Raw genomic sequence first — 25,002 nt, forward strand, 5'->3', positions numbered from 1 at the left:
AGCTTGGGGAGTTTGTGTCCACGTCTGCAGTTCTGTGCTGTCTTCTCCTAAAAGATAACACTCTTGGTCAGGCCTGGGCGCTCATTTTGCAGCAGCCGTTCACGGGCTCCATCTGCTTCTTATGTGTCGCTCACTTACACACAAAAATCATGCGCTACTGACAGCGTGATTAGGTTCAGTGTAGGAGGTCAACCCAAAATGATCCAGAGTGAGTCAGACTCCCTGTTGTTTTTCTGAATTTTTGTTTCACCATTGTGGTTTAGTAAGTTTGGAGGAATATCCACAGAAGCAGGTTTACAAGTTACAAAAAAACCCTCCTTAAGCTTAGCTATGCTCTAAATGTCTAGAAAAGTATTAAATAGGAACTGTGAGCTTGAAGAAGTACACTTACAAACGAAAGTACACATTTTCAGAATTTAAAGTACAAAAGTGTTTATGGAAAAGCAGCACGCAAGCCTTTATTTATAATTTCCTGGATAAATACAGGCTTATGTAAATTTTTAACTCCTATTTTAAAACCTACTCAGGAATCCAGAGTTTAGTTTCGCTTACAGGCACAATATCATAGTCTGCTCCCTTCCCTCTATCTCAGTGGTTCTTAACCTTTTTGGAGGTACCGAACCCTACCAGTTTCATATGCGCATTCACTGAACCCCTCTTTAGTGAAAAATAAAATACGATTTTTTTCAAATTCAAGACATACATATGTTTTTTACTGGTGCACAAAATGGGCCGTGCGTGCATACATGCACGGCGGAGGCTCTGCCGAACCCCTGAGACCGACTCACCGAACCCCTAGGGTTCGATCGAACCCAGGTTAAGAACCACTGCTCTATCTGAACATCTCTACCCGGCTTCATTCATTCAGCAGGCTGACTACCAATGCTGACTAATGTTGTTTGACAAGGTCTGAGTTTACAGCGAATAACAAAGAAAGAATGGCCGCAGCCTCTTCCTCTCATTCATCTCAGTGAACCTGAAACCAACTCCTGCAAACGTTGCAGTTATTCATTGCTTTTTTCTTTCAAAGCGACTTACAATATACATATTCAGACTTAAGAACAAGAGCTGTATAAACTGTATAAACTGCTCGAACTGGAAATCGAAGATGATTAGGGAGCTATAGTGCACACAACTGAAACCGGCTTTATCCCTTGTTTTAGCATACTAATATATTCAGTCTGTCATGCACCTATTTCAATGCACAATTATTGTGTTATTGCTCCCTTTCACATTTATAAATACAATGTTCATTAATAAATTCAGAACGATATGTAATGAAGGGAGTTTCTGTCTGTTGCTGTGGGGTTTGCAGTGAAATTGATGTCTTTGTTTAGCATGTTTTTTTTAATAAACATTAGTGCATTTTAAAACATCTAAATAATATTCATATTATCAATGCATATAGGATATTTATTACTTTTAACACATGCTAGTGTAGTATAGTAATCTCCCCAATGTGCTGCAGCTCAGCTCAGTATTGCCTATCTCAGCTCTTGTTGGATTACTCCAGCTGTGTTGCCTGACACATTAAGCCCTGTTTTCTCGTTCACCCCCCCCGAAACCCCTGAACACACACACACAGACACACACACACACACACACACACTTTCCAGCTTGTATTATGCAGTTCAGTTAGGTTTAAAAGTCATCTTCTGTGTATTCGGAGCCTGCCTCCACCTCTCAGTTCTGTATTGTTGGCTGTGCTCTGCTCTCAGCTGCCTGTGCTTGGTGACTTCAGCTTTCAAGTATGCAGTCCTTCGTGGCTCAGCCAGATGAGATCGGGTGGCCCTATTCATCTCAAGGTGCTGGCCCTCTTGTACAGCTTTAACTCTCTTCTTCGGCTGAGATTGGTTAAATGAGCTAGATCAAATGTGAAAAAAGGTTACAACCCTCCTGATTTGTTGTTGTTGTTTTTTGTTTTCATTTCTGGTGGTTTTTAGTTTGTTGTGCATAGCTAACTTTTGTGTTTTAAGTTAAATACTTCTGTGGCCATTTCTTTGGGCATCTGTGGGCATCTTACTTCACCTCAGCAGTGGGGAGAGAATTTAATCAGAAGTCAAAGCACTTGATTTACTGTTCGATCTATGTCACCGATGGTCATGAGCTTTGAGAAATGACTGAAAGAGCAAGATCACTGATACAGCCTGCTGAAATATCCCCGTGATCCTAAACGGTGAGATGAGTCAGTTGAGCTGATTTAGCCTTCTCATAAGGATGCCCTGTGGGTGCTTCTTTGTAGAGGCGCACAATGCACCTCCAGCAGGGCGGAGGTTCGAAGTAGAGGGATTAAATCTCCCAGCTGCTCTTGAAGTGGCAGGGACGTTGCAGATAAGGCAGCCCGGGTGCCTCTTCTGTACCTGCTGTTATCATCCCACTATTAACGATATATTTCTATTATAGTGTGTAATAACTGATATATTGATTATGAGCCTGTTTGGACTGGTGGGGTTCTGAAATGTTCACATTGGGGTTTTCTATAAAACAAGCTGCTAACTTGCATCTTGCATGTTTTCAAGTGCCTTATTCCATTTTCCATACAAATATAATCACTTCCTTCCTCTGTCTGTTAAAGCATGTCTTTCCTCTTTGTGCTTCTGAGTGATTATTCTTGAAGCTCATCCTTACTGCAGGCTCTGATTACCTAACTCATAATGTGATGGATTTTACATGTGCAGAATGAGCAGAAGGTCTTTGATGTTTCCTCGCATTGGAATGTGAGCGCTTCAGTATCTGTGCCATCCTCTTCTGAATAATGACTCGGCCATGTGTTTTCCTGACATCCGCCACACTTCTGATGGTTTTTTTTTTGTGTGTGTCCTGTAGAATGAAGAGAAGCGTAACCTCAGTTTGGGTGGCCATGTTGGGTTTGACAGCCTCCCTGAGCAGCTGGTCAGCAAATCGGTCACGCAGGGTTTTTGTTTCAACATCCTATGTGTAGGTGAGTATCGGACAGAGAATGTGTAACTACTGTACATTTCTCCAGAGTCCCTCTGGCCCTCGTGTTGATTTACTTTGCACTGAGTGACATGTTTAGCTACAAAGATAAATAACAAACAGCAGCACTGTGTTGTATTTCTTGACATGAACGTAATACACTGGCTTACACTTCTGTTACAGCAATAAAAATCGATGTCTGAAAGCTGATGAAGTACTCCCAAGTGATGCTAACGCACTCTCTCTTTCTCCATCTCTCTCTCTGCTTCCGACCGTTCACAGGGGAGACTGGTATCGGAAAGTCGACGTTAATGAACACGCTCTTTAACACCATGTTTGAGAACGAAGAGGCGAGCCATTACCAGAACGGCGTGTATCTGCGGCCTCGAACATACGACCTGCAAGAAACCAACGTCCGCCTCAAACTGACCATCGTTGACACGGTTGGCTTTGGCGATCAGATCAACAAAGAGGATAGGTGAGCTAAGTGCACATACATGCAGCCCAGAGTGCCTCACAAAGTATCCAGACCTGCTTGTTACCCAATGGTGCAGTGGAGTCTAAACTGACCCACAACCAAGGGTACCATGGGTAACCAGCAACAAAAACTAACAATGGTGATCACAAATACATCTCTGCATTATCCCATAAGCCAAAAGCAGAAGTAAAAAAAACCCGAATTGACTGTGATTTCCTTTGGTCTGTTGTAAAAGCAGATTTCCCTGTAAGTATTTCCCCAAAAATCTGCAAGCTGCAAAATGACATTAACGCGTTTTTAATGAAAAGATGCTTACATAGGCAAATGAGTGACCCAGACACACAAACCACTGTCAGTCCAGACTTCTGCACATTTTATGGTGCCTCCAAAGGCCGAAATTGAAGGAAGTTGGCGAAATAAAGAGGAAATTGTTGATTTGTTTATTTTAACATTCAGCTGTGGAATGAAGTGTACTTGTTGTGGCCTAGCCAGCAAGCAGCACTCTCACACTCTTTGATAGCAGCTTTCTCTGTAGACCGTTTAAACCAACATGGCGAAGGACAGAGCCTGCAGCGGAGTGTAACGGCACACTGAGAGAGCTTCAAAAGGTCACAGTTTGTGCATTCCTCAGAGAAGATTGAAGATGGATGTGAAGTGAGAGGACAGATGACTGTAAACATGTTGCAAGCTGAGGGAATGGAATACATTTTTTTCCAGTTCTACTTATGTGTCACTTTTGAGTTGTAAAACATCAGTGAAGTGGCACATCCGGAGTTGAACAGTCGACAAGATGATGTCATTTTCAGTTATTTGTCATGTTTAGCAAAGATGGAAGTAGTGTATGGTGATGGTTAACAGGAAAAACTTGGAATTACTGGCTTTAGGTCAGAGAGTTTGTAGAAATCACATTCAAGCCCTTAGATTAAACGTAACAGGACTGTGTCACGATTTTCCATCTTTAGTGTTAAACTGCATCTTTCCAGAGCACACAAGGGAACTGCTTCCTATTAATTCTAAAAGAAACAAAACAAAACAGTTATGTCCTTTTAGCCCTGTTTTTCGGGCTTGTTTCTCAGAGTTCGTTGTTTTCTAAAGACAAACTGTCATCATTATCACTTTTACTTTTGCAGACGCATGTTAAACATGAGCATCTGGGTTGCATTTTGGTCATTCTGAGGCACTTTGAAGTCTATGTGACTGAATATGGATTCAGGAGGTGTTAAAGATGCTTGACACTGGTTGCAGTTGTTTTCAAGCATGTCTACTATCCGGAGCAAGAAAAACATACAGTGTTTGAGTTGGTTGTGCAGTGTCCAAATATAACAGCATGAGATAAACGAAGGAATTTGCCTGGAGACATCTGTTCAATACAAACAAATTTACTGAACATCTCATATATAGATGATCATAACTGTAGAGATATATAGCCAGAAAATGACAAGTGTTCATGTGAGAACCAGACTATGACTGTGTGATGTTATCTACTATGACTAATGAACCAACAGTTCGCTTAGTTTTTTATTTAAGCACGTGGCTTCCTTCTAATGGTTTTCTTCTCATCTTCCCAAATGAAACGAGTTAAAGCTGCAGACTCAAATAAACAAGTCTGGTGTGAATGTGATTCAAAACATCCCAATGAGGCTGGTCACCGGCTTTTGTGGTTAAAAGATTGAAAACAGCTTATAGAAACCAACTGTACTAGAGCAATAACCAACAAAAATGTGTTATTTTAATGCAATGTAAGTAACATTTTCTGACATTTAGCTGTATAGTCAAGTAGCTGTGAGCAAGTGGTGTAGCATTAAAGCCACTCCCCATCTCTCCTGTCCTTTCTCGCAAATGCTCGAGGAGAAAAGGCTGTAAAGAAGACGATGTGTTACTTTGTGTTCGTGCCCTTCACTGATTTACTGGTGACACTTAAAGGCTCCGAAAGCGGTCACAGCTCTGTGAGAGAGAGGACGCGATGTTTTCTGGAGCCTCTTTTCATTAGTTTCAACTGGACCTTCCATAAGCTGAACACAAATTTCATGCAGCACTAAGCTGTGCAACTCTAAGCTGAGATCTTGGCATTGAATCAGATCACACAGTTACTGAAAACATATATGTGTCTTTTCCTTTCCCTGTGAAAAGTCCCCTTTCCCTTTTCATATTCATTACCAGCGCATGAACAAGAAGACAAATATTTAGCTTTGACCCACAGACATAAATCCTAACGGTTTCTCTTTTCTCCCCTCCTCTCTCCACAGTTACAAACCCATTGTTGACTACATTGACACTCAGTTTGAAAACTATCTCCAGGAAGAGCTGAAGATCAAACGCTCGCTGTTTAACTACCACGACACCAGGATCCACATCTGCCTTTATTTCATTGCCCCGACAGGACACTCCCTCAAGTCCCTGGACCTCGTTACTATGAAAAAACTGGACAGCAAGGTACGCACATGTGACACACAAGCATGCATCTATATTTTCCCTCTGGAAAAATGAAAGTGTGTTTGAATAATATTAGTCTGAAGTCAGACTTCCCTTTCCGTGTGACTGGTTTGAATTTCACTGAAACGAGGGCATCCCTGATCTGCCTACCAGGGTGTGGACTCTGGATCCCAAAAGAGAAGAGTAAAGTTGAAACAAAAATGTTCCAGTGACTTTCCATTTCATCTTTTAGGATTTCAAGAAGAGTTCACATGGCCGTGTTTAGGCTGAATCTATTTGGCTATTTCTGTGGAAAAGTATTAATGGTTTGAACTGTAATAGTCGTGATTTGGGGAAAGAGAACCTCTCCATGACTAGTTTTACACCTAAAAAGCCAGCATAGTGAAAATATTTGATTTGGTGTTTTAAGGGACAGATTCTTATTTATAAAAAGATATTTATGTCAGTTTAAACTACTCTGCTTCCAATACATCAGCATCACAACCCTCTACTTCACTCTGAGATTGAGTTTGGTATATGTTTGCAGGTCAGCACACAGCTGTACAACAGTCAATAGTCCGATTCAGGAACACATTGATTTGTGGCTTTTTCATTGTTGTTGTGAGTATTACTGCACAGATTATTGCTCCATGGATCTATGATTTGCTGTATGTGATGAGTGTATCTCACTGGAGATGCAGTTGTTGGGATTGCCTTCATTAAATAACAAATGGAAAAAAAAATCTCATCAAAACAGCACTTGGGGCAAAGAAGGGGAAAGGGGCGGAGTTACTGTGGTGTACATAGTTAGACAAGCCAGATAAGTCAGTTTGGAGCCATTAAGTTCGAGCCATTTGTATTTATTATTTTATTATTTCTATTTTCATTGTATTAAGTGGGCATTGCCTGTTTATTATCTGTTTATTTTGTCATTTTATTCCTGTTTTCACAGTTTAATAAAATAAATTATTAAAAGCCAGGGAGGTGAGCTGTAAGACATTATGAAGCAGACAAAACCCAGAGGAGTGAATGACGGTGAAAGAGGAGATTTGTATTTTCAGCTCTGCAGGAGCTCGTTTAACTTTAAAGCTGCGAGGCAGTAAACTCACACAGGAGTTGTCACATTTCACTTACAAAGCTTTATGTGGAAGCCATAAGCCAATTTTTGTGAATTTGTATGAGATTATACCAAAAAATACACTGTAAGGTTCAACAATCAAATTTTATTGGATCATTCAGATTGATCTGCAGTGGTTGCGATTAGTTTTTCAGTCTATTTAACTCCTAATAGCACTGCTGTAGAGCTGATGAAGTGGTAGCTTTGTCTCTGTTTGTTTCTATTGGTGCAGTGATAATAAATCCAGAATAAAGCAGATGGTCAGCTTGTGACCAACCCCGCTGGCTTTCCCCTGCCAACAATCAAGCCATCTCTGCCAGAAGTCTCTCGATACTCTTCATAATAAAAACTAGATACCTCAGCCAAATGCCGCTCTACAGGGACACTTAATAGTTTTATGGCATCAGAAAAAGTGTATAAATAATTTATGCAACGGCTCTTAACTCAGTCCTCAGCTTTCAGGAACAAATTTGATTCAGTATATTAAACCCTTTCTTAAAAACCCAAGGGTTTATTCTTTTGTTTTCAAAGTACTTTTTTATTACAAAATTAAACTAGTGCTTCTGGTATTTTTACTAAAACTGTCCTTTAGGGATACAGGAGTTCTAACCTAACCTGTGAAGGAACCTATACGAACTTTAGAAAAGGACAGAAATCCAAATTTAGGACTCTCCTTGCTGTGAAACGATGGCGCTGACCACCAAGCCCGTGTGCTGTCTTGATGTGCCAACAGAACGATCAAAACCTGGCACGCTACGTTTGCCAACTGTCTCCTTATACCACCCAAATGAGTACAGTGAACACAGCCAAGCCATGGCCTCTGCTTTGACTCATCCAACTTACCTGAGCTAAATATACTGTAGCAGAGCAGCTACCACAGCCTAAACCTTATGTAGATCCATATGATTAACATTTTTTTCTTTTGATTCTCCAGTGTAACAATCAGAGACATTTTATATATACACATTTTAAACATTTTTTTTGCACACATTCACAAAGTGTTTCCGGATTAAACCGGAAGAAATGTAGGCTTTATTTTTTATCCTTAATGATTTACACAATTCAGAACCCACCAGTGAGAATGCGGGTGTTCACGATGAGTACCACTCTGATCTCAGTGGCTCTGTCCCAGCAATTTTTCCACAATGTGCAGTGTGTTTGCTGTTGTATCTGAAAACAAGCCAGTGTTGAGTAACTGCAATGTGGAAGTGACACTGCTGTGTTTTACAGGGCAGATGGACTTTGTGTGTGCAAGGTTCTCTTTCTAGATAGATTTGGAGGCAACATTTAAGACCCCTGCAAACCAAACAACATTCAGCCTTTGCACATTTATGAGATTTCTGTCTTATTTCATGTTTATGGGCTCTGGATATCTGGAGGGTGACCACGGAAAGTGCCTACTTTGTTTTGCATAAACCAAGACAATAAACCAAATAGCTTTAACAAAGTTATTTTATGTTTTCGCATTCAGTTTTTTATACCAGTTAGTTTTCAACAGATTACAGACGCGTTTACAGCCTAAAATCTAATTCTTAAACATGCAGAACCAAGAAAATTGCTTTTAAAAAAAAAACATCCCAGAAGCTGGAAATTGTTATGTTTTTTTCATGGCTCAATAAATCAGGGCTGTGTGTTTTTAATATCAAATTTAATGCAGAGACATATCCTTGTCAGAGAAAGCATCATTACATTGTGTGTAAATCTTAAGTTGTATCTGGAACTGAAACAGATAAATGAACAGATCTGTCCCCTCTGACAGATAGTGTTGTCACAGGAAAAACCAGGGAAAGAGACCAGAAACAGCTTTTCCCTCAGTCTGTGTATTTTTTTCTGTCTAACCCAGACAATGGTGTTTTTCTTGTTAACGAATCAGCCCTCCCCACACAAGGCCTGTAAAGTAAAATGTGGTTTTTAGTAAATGAAGGCAGGAAGAGAGATAAGAGTCTGAAAGGAGTGTCGTTTGTTTTAAATGAAGGTTTTAACTTTTTTGTTGACGGATGGGAAACATTTCTACTTAACTTTTTAAATTAAAGAATGTAAAAGAGTGAGTTTATTGAGGTTATTCGGCGAAATGATTCATGCCTCCTGCTTAACTTTAAGAATACCTTTTTAATTTGTGATGTAATCCACTGTCACATGGCTGGGTTAGGTTCCATTTTGCTGTTTTTGGTTATACCGTTTTTCCTGTTTGTGGCAGATGAGATGTTTTCCAAAGTAAAAATAGAGGGAGAGGCTTGACGGAGCGTTACTGAAAGGACACATTACATGCTGGGGTTCTAAAAGTAATAAGAAGTCTGCTTCCTGACTCTTGTAGTGCCGTTTTTCCACATGAGCTTTGAACAGTGTTGGCACAATCAGGTCAGGGCATTGTCCGCTCCTTACATATAGCACACAGTGGTACTGAAAATACTCTGTTTGGTTCAAGAGAAGCTGTTGCCTGAGTAGACTGTGCATGGGACAGGACACGTCATGCTGCCCACTTACCATGAGTCCTCCAGACCATGCCTACGCTGTTCTCACATCAGTGCTGTGTGACGTTATCCACAGGCAGTGGCAGCTTGCAGGTTTGAGATCTTTTAAACCCTTATCTAAGTCTGTGAGACATTTGTTGTGTTCCTGCTTTTATTGCCATCAGGTATTATTTAGGCTTCCAGGGCGTGCTTGAAAACATCTTGCTAAACATCTATTTTTTATATTTGTAGATTTATTGCGACTTTCCCAGAATCTTCTTATCCAGCAGCGTCCATAAATCAGATAAAAAAATCAGGAAATACTCCAGAGCGTCCCCAAGAGTCATCATGTATTTATTTTTTCTTGAAACAATAAACACATGATGATTCAAACTAATCTATTACGAGCGGCATGCAATAAGTAATTTATCATAGCAGTGTTATATCTATAAATAAATCCAGCCTTTAAAAAAGGTGAAAAATTGACTCCACAGCAGTGTTGTACATCAATTTTTTGTTCACCAAAGCCCAGAAATTACAGGAACTTCATTATGAAAGCTGAGTTAAGCAGCTCATTATCCAAATAATTATGTAACACAAACGATAATAATGGGATCCATTCATATTAGGTGTTTTCATATTGTTCTGTAAGCGTTTTCATTATTAAGGCTCAGACTGTATCAGCGTGGTCTCACCTGCACACTCAGAGATATTTCCCTGTATAACATTAAATGACAAAGTGCCAAAAATATTGGGCTGTTTTTTCAGGGATTATCTTTCCTGTGAACTGCTTTAATGTGGTCACAGCTGGCGCTCCTCGTCCCTCAGAACAAACATTAACTGTTTGGGAATGATCTTTGGTCAGCTGGGAAAACTCAGTTGTGGGAAGCGAGCAAATATAACACCGAGATTAGATAAATTAGTTTGTTAAATAAGGGTTAAAACCTGATACTGGCCACCCCGCTGCAAATTAACGAGCCAACAAAATATGATGAGATTCAAATCAGATTTTTAACAAGCTCTGACTCATACTCTAAGGCGCGCTGTGGAATTGCTGTGTGGATCTGTGGGAGTCCTGCCCATCTTCCCAGTTGGTGATCTGGGGAATGCAGCCGTACAGAGGAATGCAGACAAACTGTGTGTTTATTTCTTCACATCTGCTGCTGATTGTAGATGGAGCCGAATTTGTTTTCATAATCACTGTTTGTTTTATTTATCAGTCGGGGTTCTGATTGGGCTTATTTGCTATTCAGTTAACTGTGCATGGTCTTATAGATGCGCTACACAGCTGTTTAAAACCTCAATATATTTAATGTAGCTTTAATGTTTTTTAAGCAGTGTTTGCTCATGATGGTTAGATGACAATTGCTGTAATCTGTCATGATCTGAAAACATTTGGGTGTTTCCTGTGCATCCTTTTGTTTTGTCATGTCAGCGTTTAAACCAGGCTAAACCAAATGCTTCCATAATGTAACACAAAACGTCTTTGCGTTATCATTTTTGGAAGACTCCACCACATTAGCAACAACAGTGCAGTGCACCACATATTTAATAACTATCTCACTTTTTTTTTGGTCATTATTTCCGCAGGTCAACATAATTCCCATCATTGCCAAAGCGGACACAATCTCCAAGAGTGAGCTTCATAAATTCAAAATAAAGATAATGAGCGAGCTGGTGAGCAACGGCGTCCAGATATATCAGTTCCCAACAGATGATGAAACTGTCAGTGAGATCAATGCCTCCATGAATGTAAGTAATATTTTTGGCACAAAAACACTTAAAAAGTCAAAAACATTCTTTGTTTTGATGACGGTAACATATGCTTTGACTAAAACGCCATAAATAAAGAGTCAATGAATTACAGTCTCACAATTTTGACTGTATACTTTGTAAAATATTTATATTATTTGCAAACACTAGCTAACCGTGGGTATGTAGCTATATACAAGGATCATATGTCGTTGGACCCACTGATTGCACTGATTGGCACTTTTCTATTCTTCTTTTTAGTTTGTAACAAGAACTAAAAAGAAATTCTGCACTAGTCTGCCTATGCAAGCATAACCATAACAGGCACTCTGAGTGCACAAACCTGTGCCATGGGAGCTCACTCTCTGGGCCTTATTTACTTTTAAGGGAACAGTATTGTATTTTGTATATAAACTTAATAGAGGAGTAGGTAATTGGTAAAATGTATTGAATTATAAATAACTGGGTATGAATAACTTCAGCGTATTATATAATATTTTACTGAAGTATACTTCTATATAACCAGTCGGCTCATTTTCTTTCTCTTCATAAAGCTTTCATTAAAGATATAACACATTTTGGCATCAGCGTGAAAGAAAGGCAGATTTCGTGAGGTGAGAGGTCAAATGTTACATGATATTTGGATGCAAACTATTATGTGATATTTGGAATCCCCATATATCCCCATATACAGTGGGATGCAAAGGTTTGGGCAACCTTGTTAATAGTCTTTATTTTCCTGTATAAATCGTTGGTTGTTACGATAAAAAAAAATGTCAGTTAAATATATCATATAGGAGACACACACAGTGATATTTGAGAAGTGAAATGAAGTTTATTGGATTTACAGAAAGTGTGCAATAATTGTTTAAACAAAATCAGACAGGTGCATAAATTTGGGCACCACAAAAAAGAAATGAAATCAATATTTAGTAGATCCGCCTTTTGCAGAAATTACAGCCTCTAAACGCTTCCTGTAGCTTCCAATGAGAGTCTGGATTGTGGTTGAAGGTATTTTGGACCATTCCTCTTTACAAAACATCTCTAGTTTATTCAGGTTTGATGGCTTCCAAGCATGGACAGCTCTCTTTAACTCACACCACAGAACGTTGTACTTGTTCCTCTGCATGAATGCCTTAGTGGATTTTGAGCAGTGTTTCGGGTCACTGTCTTGTTGAAAGATCCAGCCCTGGCGCAGCTTCAGCTTTGTCACTGATTCCTGGACATTGGTCTCCAGAATCTGCTGATACTGAGTGGAATCCATGTGTCCCTCAACTTTGACAAGATTCCCAGTCCCTGCACTGGCCACACAGCCCCACAGCATGATGGAACCACCACCATATTTTACTGTAGGTAGCAGGTGTTTTTCTTGGAATGCTGTGTTCTTTTTCATCCATGCATAACGCCCCTTGTTATGCCCAAATAACTCAATTTTTGTTTCATCAGTCCACAGCACCTTATTCCAGAATGAAGCTGGCTTGTCCAAATGTGCTTTAGCAAACCTCAAGCAGCTCTGTTTGTGCTGTGGGCAGAGAAAAGGCTTCCTCTGCATCACTCTCATATACAGCATATGATGCACAATGACTCCATCTGCTGCAAGATGATGTTGTAGGTCTTTGGTGCTGGTCTGTGGGTTGACTCTGACTGTTCTCACCAGTGGTCGCTTCTGTATGTCCGAGATTTTTCTTGGTCTGCCACTTCGAGCCTCAACTTGAACTGAGCCTGTGGCCTTCCATTTTCTCAATATGTTCCTAACTGTGGAAACAGACAGCTTAAATCTCTGAGACAGCTTTCTGTATCCTTCCCCTAAAAACCATGATGGTGAACAATCTTTGTCGTAGGGTCATTTGAGAGTTGTTTTGAGACCCCCGTGTTGCTACTCTTCAGAGAAAATTAAAAGAGGAGGGAAAGTTACAATTGACCCCCTTAAATACTCTTTCTCATTATTGGATTCACCTGTGTATGTAGGTCAGGGGTCACTGAGCTTCCCAAGCCAATTTGAGTTCCAATAATTAGTTCTAAAGGTTTTGGAATCAATAAAATGACAACAGTGCCCAAATTTATGCACCTGCTTGATTTTGTTTAAACAATCATTGCACACTTTCTGTAAATCCAATAATCTTCATTTCACTCCAATATGATGTGTCTCCTATATGATATATTTAACTGACATTTTTTTTATTGTAACAACCAACGATTTATACAGGAAAATAATGACTATTAACAAGGTTGTCCAAACTTTTGCATCCCACTGTATCAGTATCACTTGTCAATACAGACAAAGACAGTAAATTTTAAGCGTAGTTTAAAAGATAAAAAGCATTTTATGAAAGTTTGACCTTACTTGACCTTGAAGAAGAGGTCCAAAGTGACGTGATATTTAGATTCACCATATATCATTACCTATACAAAATAATACAAACAGTAGCAGTAAGAAACATAATTTTAAATAGCTCTGTATAGCATTATTATCACTTTGACCTTCACAACTCCAGTCTACAGTCCTATAGAGTTTGATCAGAATTCATGCAAGACTTTTATAGTAGGTGTGTTTGCAGACTGAATGACAAAATTGAATGCACACAACTTAAGTTTCATCTTACAAGTAGGATTATAATTAAACGTATGCTACAGACCTTTGCTGAAGCATCAGGCACAAGTGCATTTTCATGATAATATCTGTCTATTTTTAGATCAGATTTCATTATGCCTCTCATGTATAATCATAATGTTTAAACACACACCCACGCATGTACAAAAATGGTGAACAAGACAGCATTTGGTTCTCCGAGGCAGTGTCCTTGTACAGTATCCCGGTCTATTCATAGTTGGTTACATCAGCACCCACACTCGCCAGCTTGCTGGTTCCTCTGAGCTGTAACCAGCCAGCTGGTTTCAACTCGCCATCTAATTTTTGAGGTAGCGTGTCAGGCATGTTTCCCCTGCATTGCCTCCTAAATGTTGGTCTTAATGAAGCATAGTAGCTCCGAGAGCAATAATAAAGCGTGTGTGTTTAATCACTTCAACAAAATATGTCTCCCATCTGAGCCGCAGTTGGGAGACCCATTTTGTTTTAAAACGTGAAACCGATCACTGGTGCAGCTCATATGTAAACATGGTTACGCTTTGCACTGGTGTGGTTTGGTTGTGAAGGATAAGAGAGCAGACAAACACAGTGAAACAGCTTATCCTTCTTGTTCGTTTTAGTGCAGTTTACACCACAGCCTACTGAAAATTGACTTGTTCTGTAAAGAATAAAAAAAAATCTCCTTAGGGCAGTGTACCCTGGTCCCCTGCTTATTGCACCAGTAAGAACCTTTTTTGTAAAAAGCTTTTTGACACTAACCTGTTTTTCTGTGCAGGCCCATCTGCCATTTGCTGTAGTCGGGAGTGTGGAAGAAGTCAAAGTGGGGAACAAAGCAGTGAGGGCCAGACAGTACCCCTGGGGTGTTGTTCAAGGTGAGAGATGCTGACAAGAAATTTAACCACAATATGTTGTGTTTGTATTTTACAATCAAATAGCTGGTTTATTAAAGGATCATTGAATCATTAAAGGACCCTGTGTGCTCTTCTGCTGCTGTAGTCCATCTGCTTCAAGGTTTCAGGGTGTTCAGAGATGCTCTTCTGCATACCTTGGTTGTAGTGAATGATTATTAGTTTTGCCTTGCTATCAGTTCAAAGAAGTCTGGTCACTCCCTTCTGACTTCTGACATCAGCAAGGCCTTTTCTTCTAGAGCACTACTAGTCATCAGATACTTCCTCTTTTTTGAACCATCAGTAGTTTCTGAATTACTCAGCACGACCACTCTGGCACCAAAAACCATGCCACATTCAAAGTTGCCTAAGTGACCTTTCTTCCCCTTTTAATGCCCTTGTTTGAATTTCAGCAGGTCATCTTGACCATGTCTCTTTACCTAAAAGTACTAAGTTGTAATTGGCTAATTAGGCATTTGCATTATTGAGTGTTTGAATAAGCGTACCTAATGTGTGACAGGTGAATGTTTGGGATATTGGCACAAACGCTGAACTGTTGTACAGTTGCTGTTACGCCGTTTTATAAGTTTGCTTGATTTTCTTGTTTTTGCTGTGCTGTGAATGTGGCTGAAAGTGGTCATGTGGGATTTTTATCTTTTGTTTATTTTTATATATCTGAGGAAGTACGTGACTCAGTGTCCTTGTGCCTGTGTTTGGGTGTTCATGTGGCTGTTTTACCATATTAAAAGTCATACCAGGCAGTAACTCTGTATTTGAGAAAGTAGAATGAGAAAAACAATAAAGCCATTGGAAAGAAAAGTAACCTGAATTATTATGTACAGTAAAAAATAATATATGACTGACAAAGCTCTGAATCATATGATTCATTTTTAATTAAAAACAAAACAAAATAAAAACTAGTAGTTGGACTCACTACTTTTTTTTTGTTGTTCTTGTTTTTTATTTGTTTTTTGTTTGTTAAGGACGTTTTACTCAGTTAAGTATCCTTGGTGAAGGATGTTTCCTGCACGTGGCAAAGTGGCGAGTGCATCCCATAGTTTTCCTGTTTATTTTTACCCGTTAATGCAGAATGCCCTCCACAGCTGTCAGTGTCACTTTATGCGGAGTGACACTAAAATGAAGTATGGAGATCGTTTTGACAGTGTCTCTGTGCGCACGTAGACAGTTTATCGTTAACGATGTCTCGTCTTTAGCTCCGTGCATTGTGTTTGTAGGCGTGCAGAGCCTGGATGTATGCCTGGATATTGGCATGAATGCGTTGCCCGTGGAGACGTCGGGTTTCTTGGGAGTTTTTGTTTCCCACAGCTCATTCCTCTGTGTTTGTCAATGATGGTAAACAGTTTAATTTAATCATGACACACACACACGCACGCACGCACGCACACACGCACACACACACACACACACACACACACATTTATGCTGTGAGAATATTACTGCTCATGTGGGAGTCATCCTCTCAGAGAACCTCACTCACTCCCTTCCACTCTCCCTCCATCTCTCGCTTCCTTCCTTCCTTTTTCGTTTACTGCTCCCTCCCTCACCCGTCCTCTCTTCCTCTCCTCTCTCCATTATCTACTGGCCACTCTCATTCTCCAACCCTCAGAGGACACTGTGGTTATTTCTAAAGCCTACTGCGTGTCTCCTGTGGGATGGATGGATGGATTCCTCTGGACTTATTGGTCACTGTGCTGCTCTAGTCCAGTCAACCATCTGACAGACTGGTGCTTACTGCAAAAAAGTTTTGTCAGCCCTGCTGTAAGCTCATTTCTTTCCTGGTTGCTTTTCTTATTTTTACAAGTGTTCTTATATATTACACAACACACAATAATGTACTATAGTTGCAAGCAGGTATGTAGTATTTGTTTATTTTTGTATTTAGAAACAACTATAATTTGTGCAGTAGACTCTTGAAGCTTGTTGTTGTCTGCATGGTTATGTCTCATCAGTAAAGTCCATCAATGTCTGGCATCAAAAGTCTAAATTGATGGGATATAATACAGCAAAGCTGCTTCCATTTTGACTCAGCCCTGCTTTCACACTGATTGCTCATCATTCATACAACACACTTGTCACAGTATCTGAGCACAGAGGTCTCTGTGTTTTACAACATGCAGCTGACTGAAGGGAGGCTCTCAATCTGTGGAAACAGTTTGTAGATGCCAGATGTCATATAGATGGGTTATGGTAACCTCTTAAAGAGTCATGAGAAATTTCCATGAGCTTGAAGAAAGACAGACGAGTGCTGTCTGCTGACTAAAAGAGTTATTCAGGGGGTCTTTGTGTGTGTGTGTGTGTGTGTGTGTGTGTGTGTAGTTAATCTTCCCCAAGATCTTATTGTACTGTTATCTCTGAACTCCAGACATCTGTGACACGTAGCAGACCTTCTCTGCATCTTTCCATGTGTTACTATTCACATAGATAGAAAACAACACAAAATTAAGAATATTTTTCTGGCATCAAATTACACATCCCTAATCACATAAACTAACGTAAATACTGAGAATGTGTAGATTTATGTAAGTTCAGAAACGTACATTTGTTTTTGATTTGGAAAAAAAAAAAGTATTATTCAGCATTAATCTACTCAGTAAAAGTATCACTAAAAGCTACTAAATAATCACATAGATCAAGTTTTTCACAGACTTATTTTCTTCTGAGAATGTAATCGGTCCATCGATATTTCGTTGGTTTTAATATTTCAGCAGAAAGCAGAAATAAACAGTGACCCTGGGTTTTTAAATTCAGAACTCCTCACCAAACGCGCCCGAAGACTCGTCACCACCCAAACAGCCTCACTGTACAAGAGCATTATTTGACCACAATTTATTAATGTTCTCTTATACAAACAAGTAAAAAAAAAGAAAGAAGAAGAGTCTAGACACGGCCCCAGAGGAAATGATCATGCACTGAAGTAATATGAGGTGAGATCACGTCTTTATTGCTGTAAAAGACAGCACTGCTGGTTCCCACATCCCTGCATGAAGTACGGCATGTACTTTACAACATGACTCGCTTTTATTACCATTTAAATATCATAATAGTATATACACATAGTATGTATATAAGCCCACAGCAAGACAGTGAGAGATTAGCAAATTGTGAATATTTCCATCTGTCCATCTTAAAATTCTTGAAGAAAGCATTAATGACCCACATCATTGTACATGTGCCCAAATTGTTTTAATTTAAATGGTTATAACCCATTACTGTACTGTAATAAAATTAAAGGGTTAGGGTTAATGTTCCATGCCAATATTTTCTTGTCAGTGTGAAAACCTGTTGTCAATTTCAACAACTCTATATCGCCCACACTTGGCTATAAGGCTTTTTGTCAATATTTGCACAATAAGTCAGTGAGTTGACCTTGAAGACCTTGGTGGATATAAGCCAGATTTTAATGGATTGTTAACATGACCCCACTCTACACCTCTACTAAGTTTGATCAGAATTGTTTCAAAACAGTTTGAGCTATGGTGTTTACAGATAGAATGACACTATCAAAATCCTACCTACCTCCTTGGCGCAGGGAATAAATATTTGGAAAGCAGTAAGGAATTCAAGGATTCAGCAGAGACTGAAGGATGTATATGATGAGGCAAAGCTTTCCCTAATCTGTAATATTTATCTTTCATTTATCTTTTAGCCTTTCCAAAGACTCATGGAGCAGTTAATCAACCCAGTACAAACCGATCATTCTAGATTTTTAATTGCATGAATGTTTACTTTTGATAACTTTATTTGGAGCCACATCTCTCTTGCTTGCTTCTGTATTTCTGTGCATGTGTCTGTGTACCAGCAGAGCCATGTGCTTCTGTATCTTGAGGGCTCAGTGCTGCAGGCAGTTGGAGAGTTGGCCTTCATTCAGTCCTCACGGGGGTGTGGTGGTAGTGGTGGTAGTGTGCAGAAGAGAGGCTATTAGATGCCAAATGAACAATAATTTTCTGTAGCCTGGATGCAGCCCCAGTAAACGGCTAGTTTCTTTTTTTAACCCATGTTTTTTCCACTAATGATGTGCGGTTAGCCAGCAAATTTGAGCAAAAAATACACGAGTGACTGAGTCATGCAGCTGAATGACTGCTGATTTTTTAAATTAATTTTGGTTTCAAAAGAATTTGTTAGTTTATTTTGTGTTTTGTCCAAGTCTAATAAAGGAATGCCTTCTTTTTTTTTTTTAAGTTACCCTTTGTTGTTTTGTTTAAATATTTATGTTACATTGTTATATTTTAACGTCATCCTCTGCAGACTTTCACATCTGTGTCCACCTGGAAAAACTAATTGCCATGCTAATTGTGCTTTGTGAATGCCACCGCTGTTGTTTATTCATCCTTAGAGCTTCTGGTGGTATTTAAACATAATGCCTTTGTATTTTCTCACCACGGTGACCTTTCTTCACAAACCGGGTCTGAAGCAACCAAAGTAATCTTAAGGGGTTGCTCAATTTTGCCAGTAGGTTGATGAACTTGACTTTCAACAAATTTTTTAATGAGTTATGCTTTTATTTTTTTTTTAGTTTAGTCAAAGAGTCTAATAAGATATCCTTGGGGTCTACTAATACTCCATTCATTGTTCTCCAAATCGTTTCCTGTTATTTAAAAGCAAAACAAAAAAAGCCTACTGAAGATGTTTTTCAAGTTAGTTTCCAATATAGACAAAAAGAGAGAGAATGACCTCAGAAGGTATTAAAAGTTTTTATTTAATGTACTGAAGTCTTGCCTTGCATGTTTGATCTGAACAAATGATGTTGCACATAAGTTAAACCCTTTTTGTTTTTATTTTATTTTAATAAGATTTCTCTCAGCAACAGAAGATCTGTAGCAAGCATTGGGATTCTCGCTAGCTATAGTTGAATGGAAGATCATCGTTTTATGGTGGGAAACTGTCAGTATTAGCTAAAATACAAAACTCGCGTCAGAACTTCAGTAAATAATGGCAAATGGACTGCATTTATACAGCTGGTTTATAGTACTTCCTGATCTACAGTCCCCCAAAGTGCTTGTTTGACTTTTCTTTCTGCCTGTATTAGCTCTTTATGACTCACTTGTTTTATCTTAACTTTGAGATGGTTTTACTGTACAAAATGTTTAGTCATTTTAGGTTTTTCTGCCATTACAGATCTTAGCTTTGGCCTCAAAATGAAACACATTTTATTATCAGAACAGTCCTTATTGTTTTGATGGGGTGAGGTGACCTGTGACTGAAGGCTTCAACAGAGTGGATGCCCAGGGCACCCATCATCCCCTCTCCCCTCCTCTGCTGTCAGTCTGTGAGGCAGGAAACACTTCCTGCCCTTTCGTCACCATGAAGGCATTTAAGTGTGAGACTCACTCAAACGTGAAACTAAAGTGAAAGTTCTCTCCAGTTGAACAAGTGAGCATGAAAAGTGCAGAATATGAAGTCTGCTGGAAAAAAATTGCTCTGGTTTAATTTAATCACTCAGGATGGCGAATATGTACATGCTGAATTATCTGTTTCCTGTGGAGGCTTCACATTCCTGCTTTTAAGAGGAAGAGAGGCTGAGGGAGTGACAGATGGCATGTTAAAGTCATTTGAAAATGATGGCCAGGCACTGAATGAAGGCGTGAAGCAAGGACAGAAAACAACATTATTTGGACACCAGAGGAGTCTAATGTGGAGGGAATAACTAAAAGGGCCTCCTGAGTCTCTGCTGCTGTACTCATGGCGTTCGTTATTTGTCCTTTTAGTTGAGAACGAGAGCCACTGCGACTTTGTAAAGCTCAGAGAGATGCTGATCAGAGTCAACATGGAGGATCTGAGGGAGCAGACACATGCCCGCCATTATGAGCTGTACCGGCGCTGCAAGCTCGAGGAGATGGGTTTCAAAGATACAGATCCTGACAGCGAGCCATTCAGGTAGACACACCCAGTGCAACACAGACAATGCGTTTATCGAAAGGCTCACACAGCCAACCAACTGTCAACAGCAATGAAAGGAAACGATTATCTTTTGAAGACTGTGCCTAATCTTTCTTTGTTTCTGTTCTCTGTCCTGGCTTTACTGCTCTGTAGCCTTCAGGAGACGTATGAGGCTAAGAGGAAAGAGTTCTTGGGGGATCTGCAGCGCAAAGAGGAAGAAATGCGGCAAATGTTTGTCAACAAAGTAAAAGAGACGGAAGCAGAACTTAAAGACAAGGAGAGAGAGGTCAGTCTGGAAAAGCCGAGCTGTCGTTTATTTGATAGTCAATTGCACCTGACATGTCTACACATCAACTTCAGGTGCATTTTTGTCAGAAGATCAGAAATATTGTGCACACAGTTTTGCATGGCATCTGTAAAACCTGTTGAGTTCAGCACATTTTAACATATGACAAAGTGTCTGCACATGTGAATGACCGGACTCTGTTTGTATTGGTTTATCCTAATCACTCGTATCTGGCGCCACTGTGAGAAAATACCAAGACCCTCATCACACTATTTCCCTACAGTGAGGCTCAAAGTTATGACTCAGTGTCAGTTTAGGAAGCTGTGACTACACAGAAATAAATGCACAGATCAAACACTTTAAGTTATTGTTTGTAACTTGACTGTATGTACGATCTAAGAAAGTTTGTCTTGGCATTTTTAAATTTTGTGCAGTTTCTACAGTTTACCACCAACTTTCTCAGTGTTGGAAAGAGATGAGTTTTTGCCTCCCATCATAGTATTACGATTGAAATCTACAATAGTGCATTCTTTCCTTGTTGTACTTGAGGAGTGCATAAAATGTTGCTAAGGACTCCCACTAACCATAAAAGCCACACTTTAGGTCTTTAACACCTGCATTCAATAGTTTCTATTTTGTTTTAGTGTCTACTTGTCAACTATACAGGGCCCTCAAAAACACTTTGAGCAGCTCTGCAGTGCATCCAGTGTTATACATACCAAAGTGTTGCACACTGCAATAGCAGATGATGGTGTGTTGTCGATCACAAGGGAAGCAGTGCAAACAGGGGGATGCCCTGTTTTTCACTGCACTTCATAATATGGTTATTTAAGCTGCTCTTAGTAATATAACCATGCAAGACAAAATTATATACACTGAAAAAATAGTTCAGTTCAGTTTGAGTATAAAAATATTAGTCAGACAAACTCTTCCTAAACTGCCCTTTCTTCTAAAGTTTCGTCTTACTTGTCCTCATCCCATTTGTCCGTCTCCACACTTGTCTTCTCCCCCTCAGTTGCACGAAAAGTTCGAGCAGCTGAAACGGATGCACCAGGAGGAGAAGAAGAAGGTGGAGGATAAGCGAGGATACCTGGAGGAGGAGATGAACGCCTTTAACAAGAGGAAGGCGGCAGCCGAGACACTGTCCTTATCTCAGCCCGTCAAGAAAGACAAGGACAAGAAAAAGTAAGGCAGTCCCTCCTTTAAGTCACTCACTCGTGTCATTCTTCTCTCAGTAACAGGAAGCTGCTTCTTTTTTAAACCCTACTCCTTTCTTTAAGTAATCATCTTGCCTTTCACTGTGTGCCTTCAGAACCTGAAATGATTTCCCCGCTGCTCTTGTCTCTTCTTGTTTTGCTGAGTAACACTGATACACGAGGTTAGCATTCTGCTAATTCCCTTGGATTTATGGAGCCTTGAATAGAGCGTGTTTTGCTGCTTTAGACCTGTTGTTGACCTGTCTCCAATACACAAGCATTTCAACCATTATAAAGGCCTGGCATGCGTTAAGGAAACTTCCTCTCCTTTTTGTCCTGCCCAAGCTTAACATTTCCTGTGCTTTCACTCTTTCCTTTTGCCTCGCTCTAATTATTCAGGATACTCAGTCAGGAGGTAGTGAAAACCTCAGAAAGGGCAAAACTGATATTTCAATAGGGGTGTGCTCATCGTTGTTAAATCTTCCACTTTATATTTTATGCTTTCTTTTTAAGTACAGTATTGCACTGAGATGCATAGTGATCTATAGCTCACCCATCACAGGATCAAGGTGCTGCGGTTGTTTCAAAGCCCAGTCGGCATTGTTTTGAAATTCCTTCGTTTAAAGCTGCATTCTAGGAGCCTTCAGCTTGTTTTGTCTTTAGACCAACTTGTTCACATACTGTTGATAAGAGGCTGCTTTCTTCTGGTTTAGTCTTGGCCTTCTGATGGGATAAAATGATAAAGTGACAACCCTTTATATGCAAAAGGTCAAGTACAACTTGACTGTTGAAGCTATAAAATGAGTTTGATCTTAGACCAACATTTTTGCTCAACCTCCATAAAACTCATGTAGTAAAACAGAAGTTTAGCTTGAAGTTTCTTGAAGCTAATAACGTTTTGAAATCCTTATTAGGAGCTACAAAATGCAAGTTCAGTACTTGGAATCAACTTTTATCTGCTCAGTTTATCATGAAATGACCTGGCCACGAACCTTCTACCTGCCAGTCACTTGTCCTGTGAATATGGGGCACATATATCAACAAATAGCAGTAATTCCTGCACATTCATTCAGGATTTTGAGTTAAAGCTGAAAGTCTGCACTTTAATCTCATGTTGATGATTTCAGTTATTATCCACTGTGGTGGCTTACAGAAGCAAGGCCATTTCAGACAGTCAAACGTGTACAATGTTCAGGTTTCACTTTACTTCAGTCTATCGTGTAGCTCCTTTTCAGTTCTTTATCTGTGTTAGTTTTGTTTTGTTGGCTGGCGGTCCCTTACACATTGTATCACAATCAGAGCTGGTTTTGAGTGAAGCTTGTGGCCATCTGAGTGGTTAAAAAGCATCTCGGTGTGTATGCCAAGCTTTGGTCATAGGTGAATGGCAGTGAAGTCTTCATGGTCATTCCCACCAAGTTGACCAGGCTTATGGCTCCATCTTGTGGCCGCTCACGTGCATTACTCTTGTTCCTGTTGCAGATCTTCCATTTTGTGCTTTTCCGAACATCATTTTTGGCCGTTTCACTCAGGACTGGTGTTCAAAGTAATCATCATACAGAGTGTAGTTTAAAAGGTTCACACCTCTTTCACCAGCACATGCGCTATGATTTTATCTGAGCTTCCTAACTTCTTTGCTTCAGCGCTCCTTTTCTGATCCCTCTTTTTTTATTTCACTTATTATTTCAGTAAAGTCGCTGTTTGTTCATTCGATTTATTTTGTTTATTGTTTGTCGTTGTTTTTCAGTTAATTTTTGGGCGCTGTATACCCTTCCTCACACGGCCATGGATTTGTCCTCCATCACCATAGCAGCGACAACATCTGTTTTTTGTTGGTTTGTTTGTTTTCGTTTGTTTGTTCTGACATTCCATCTTGATATTGTGCACACGGACCAAAGACACTGAGGATGATGATGATGGTGAAGCCACAGGGAAGAAAAGAGTGAAAGATGGTGAGAGATGATGAGCAAAGATATTCACGTTCCATCAGAGGCCATCTCATTTATTCAGGATCTTTTTTTGTTTGTTTTGCTTTTTTTTTTTTTTTTTTTTTTTCCCCCCTTTGGACACTTTTTAAAATAAATATGTATGTATATGCGTTTTGTTTTGCTTAATTGTGATTTAAATATTTTGTTTTCTTTTTGTTTCTTCATTAACTATCCACACAAGAAATAAGAGCTTAAAACCATTCAAACCTTTGACTGTTTGGTACTACAACGTAACACCTGGGCAACATTTTTGAAACTCTTCAGCAAGTATTAAAAAAATAATAAAAGACAATATCAGTAAAGATTTTTGTTTTTAAATACATGATCTTTCTGAAATATTGCCCAGATAAAATGTGTCGGTTAAACTTGGTTAAAGTTAAAGTTGTTGTTTTTTTTTGTTTTTTTTTAATCAATTAAGCCCAAATAATATACTTAAATAGCAATAACTGAGTACCTGTGTACTGCATATTGCATACACATAGGTGCTGACAACCTAAACCTAATAATCTTAAGTCTTTTTTTAAAAAAAGTGTATGCAATATTCTGGTGCTGTTTCAGTTTAACTCATTAAATGTATGTGAATATTTTCTAGAGCTTACCAAGCTTAATATGCAAAATGTACTAGTTTTTAAATCTGATATTGTTATAAGATGCACATATGATTGTGTACATTGTCCGTAAGTGATTTAACTTTATTGTAAACGGTGAGTTGATCGTCTCGATGTGACTGTTATGACAGTGGACGCAAACACAAAGCCAGTATATCGACGTAAACCCAGGATTCAGGAAACTATTCAGCTTGATGTAGACGCGTTTACACTCAGATGTAGAAGAGAGCAGCTGTATTTACTGTGTGTCTTTTGGAAATAAATGCAACCCCGCCCCCCCTTCCACTCTTCCACTCCTGACTTTGATGCGTCTCTGCCATGATTTGTTTGTCTATATTTACCCAGCGTGGAGCTGAAAGTGAAGCACAGGCAGGTGAAGACTCTCATTCCCTCAGGTGCACATTAAGAC

The 25,002-nt window shown here is 39.4% G+C and overlaps 1 protein-coding gene across 2 annotated transcripts in view; it reads left to right on the plus strand.

Moving 5' to 3' along the window:
* Positions 1–25,002, plus strand: part of septin8a (septin 8a) — a 37,601-nt gene that overhangs the window by 6,044 nt on the left and 6,555 nt on the right. Inside the window, exons 2-10 of one of the 2 annotated variants that reach the window (XM_085175484.1) lie at positions 2,827–2,941; positions 3,220–3,415; positions 5,662–5,848; positions 10,985–11,146; positions 14,509–14,605; positions 20,347–20,515; positions 20,672–20,804; positions 21,820–21,989; positions 23,745–25,002. The exon at positions 23,745–25,002 is cut by the window's right edge and continues 2,689 nt beyond it. In XM_085175484.1, the coding sequence (XP_085031610.1) occupies positions 2,827–2,941; positions 3,220–3,415; positions 5,662–5,848; positions 10,985–11,146; positions 14,509–14,605; positions 20,347–20,515; positions 20,672–20,804; positions 21,820–21,989; positions 23,745–23,748 (1,233 nt within the window). In that variant the 3' untranslated portion in view covers positions 23,749–25,002. The remainder of the gene's footprint in view (positions 1–2,826; positions 2,942–3,219; positions 3,416–5,661; positions 5,849–10,984; positions 11,147–14,508; positions 14,606–20,346; positions 20,516–20,671; positions 20,805–21,819; positions 21,990–23,744) is intronic. The other variant, XM_085175483.1, reaches the window with a different exon arrangement.

The sequence above is a fragment of the Neolamprologus multifasciatus genome, chromosome 10 (genome assembly GCF_963576455.1).
Source record: "Neolamprologus multifasciatus chromosome 10, fNeoMul1.2, whole genome shotgun sequence".
NCBI lineage: Eukaryota > Metazoa > Chordata > Actinopteri > Cichliformes > Cichlidae > Neolamprologus > Neolamprologus multifasciatus.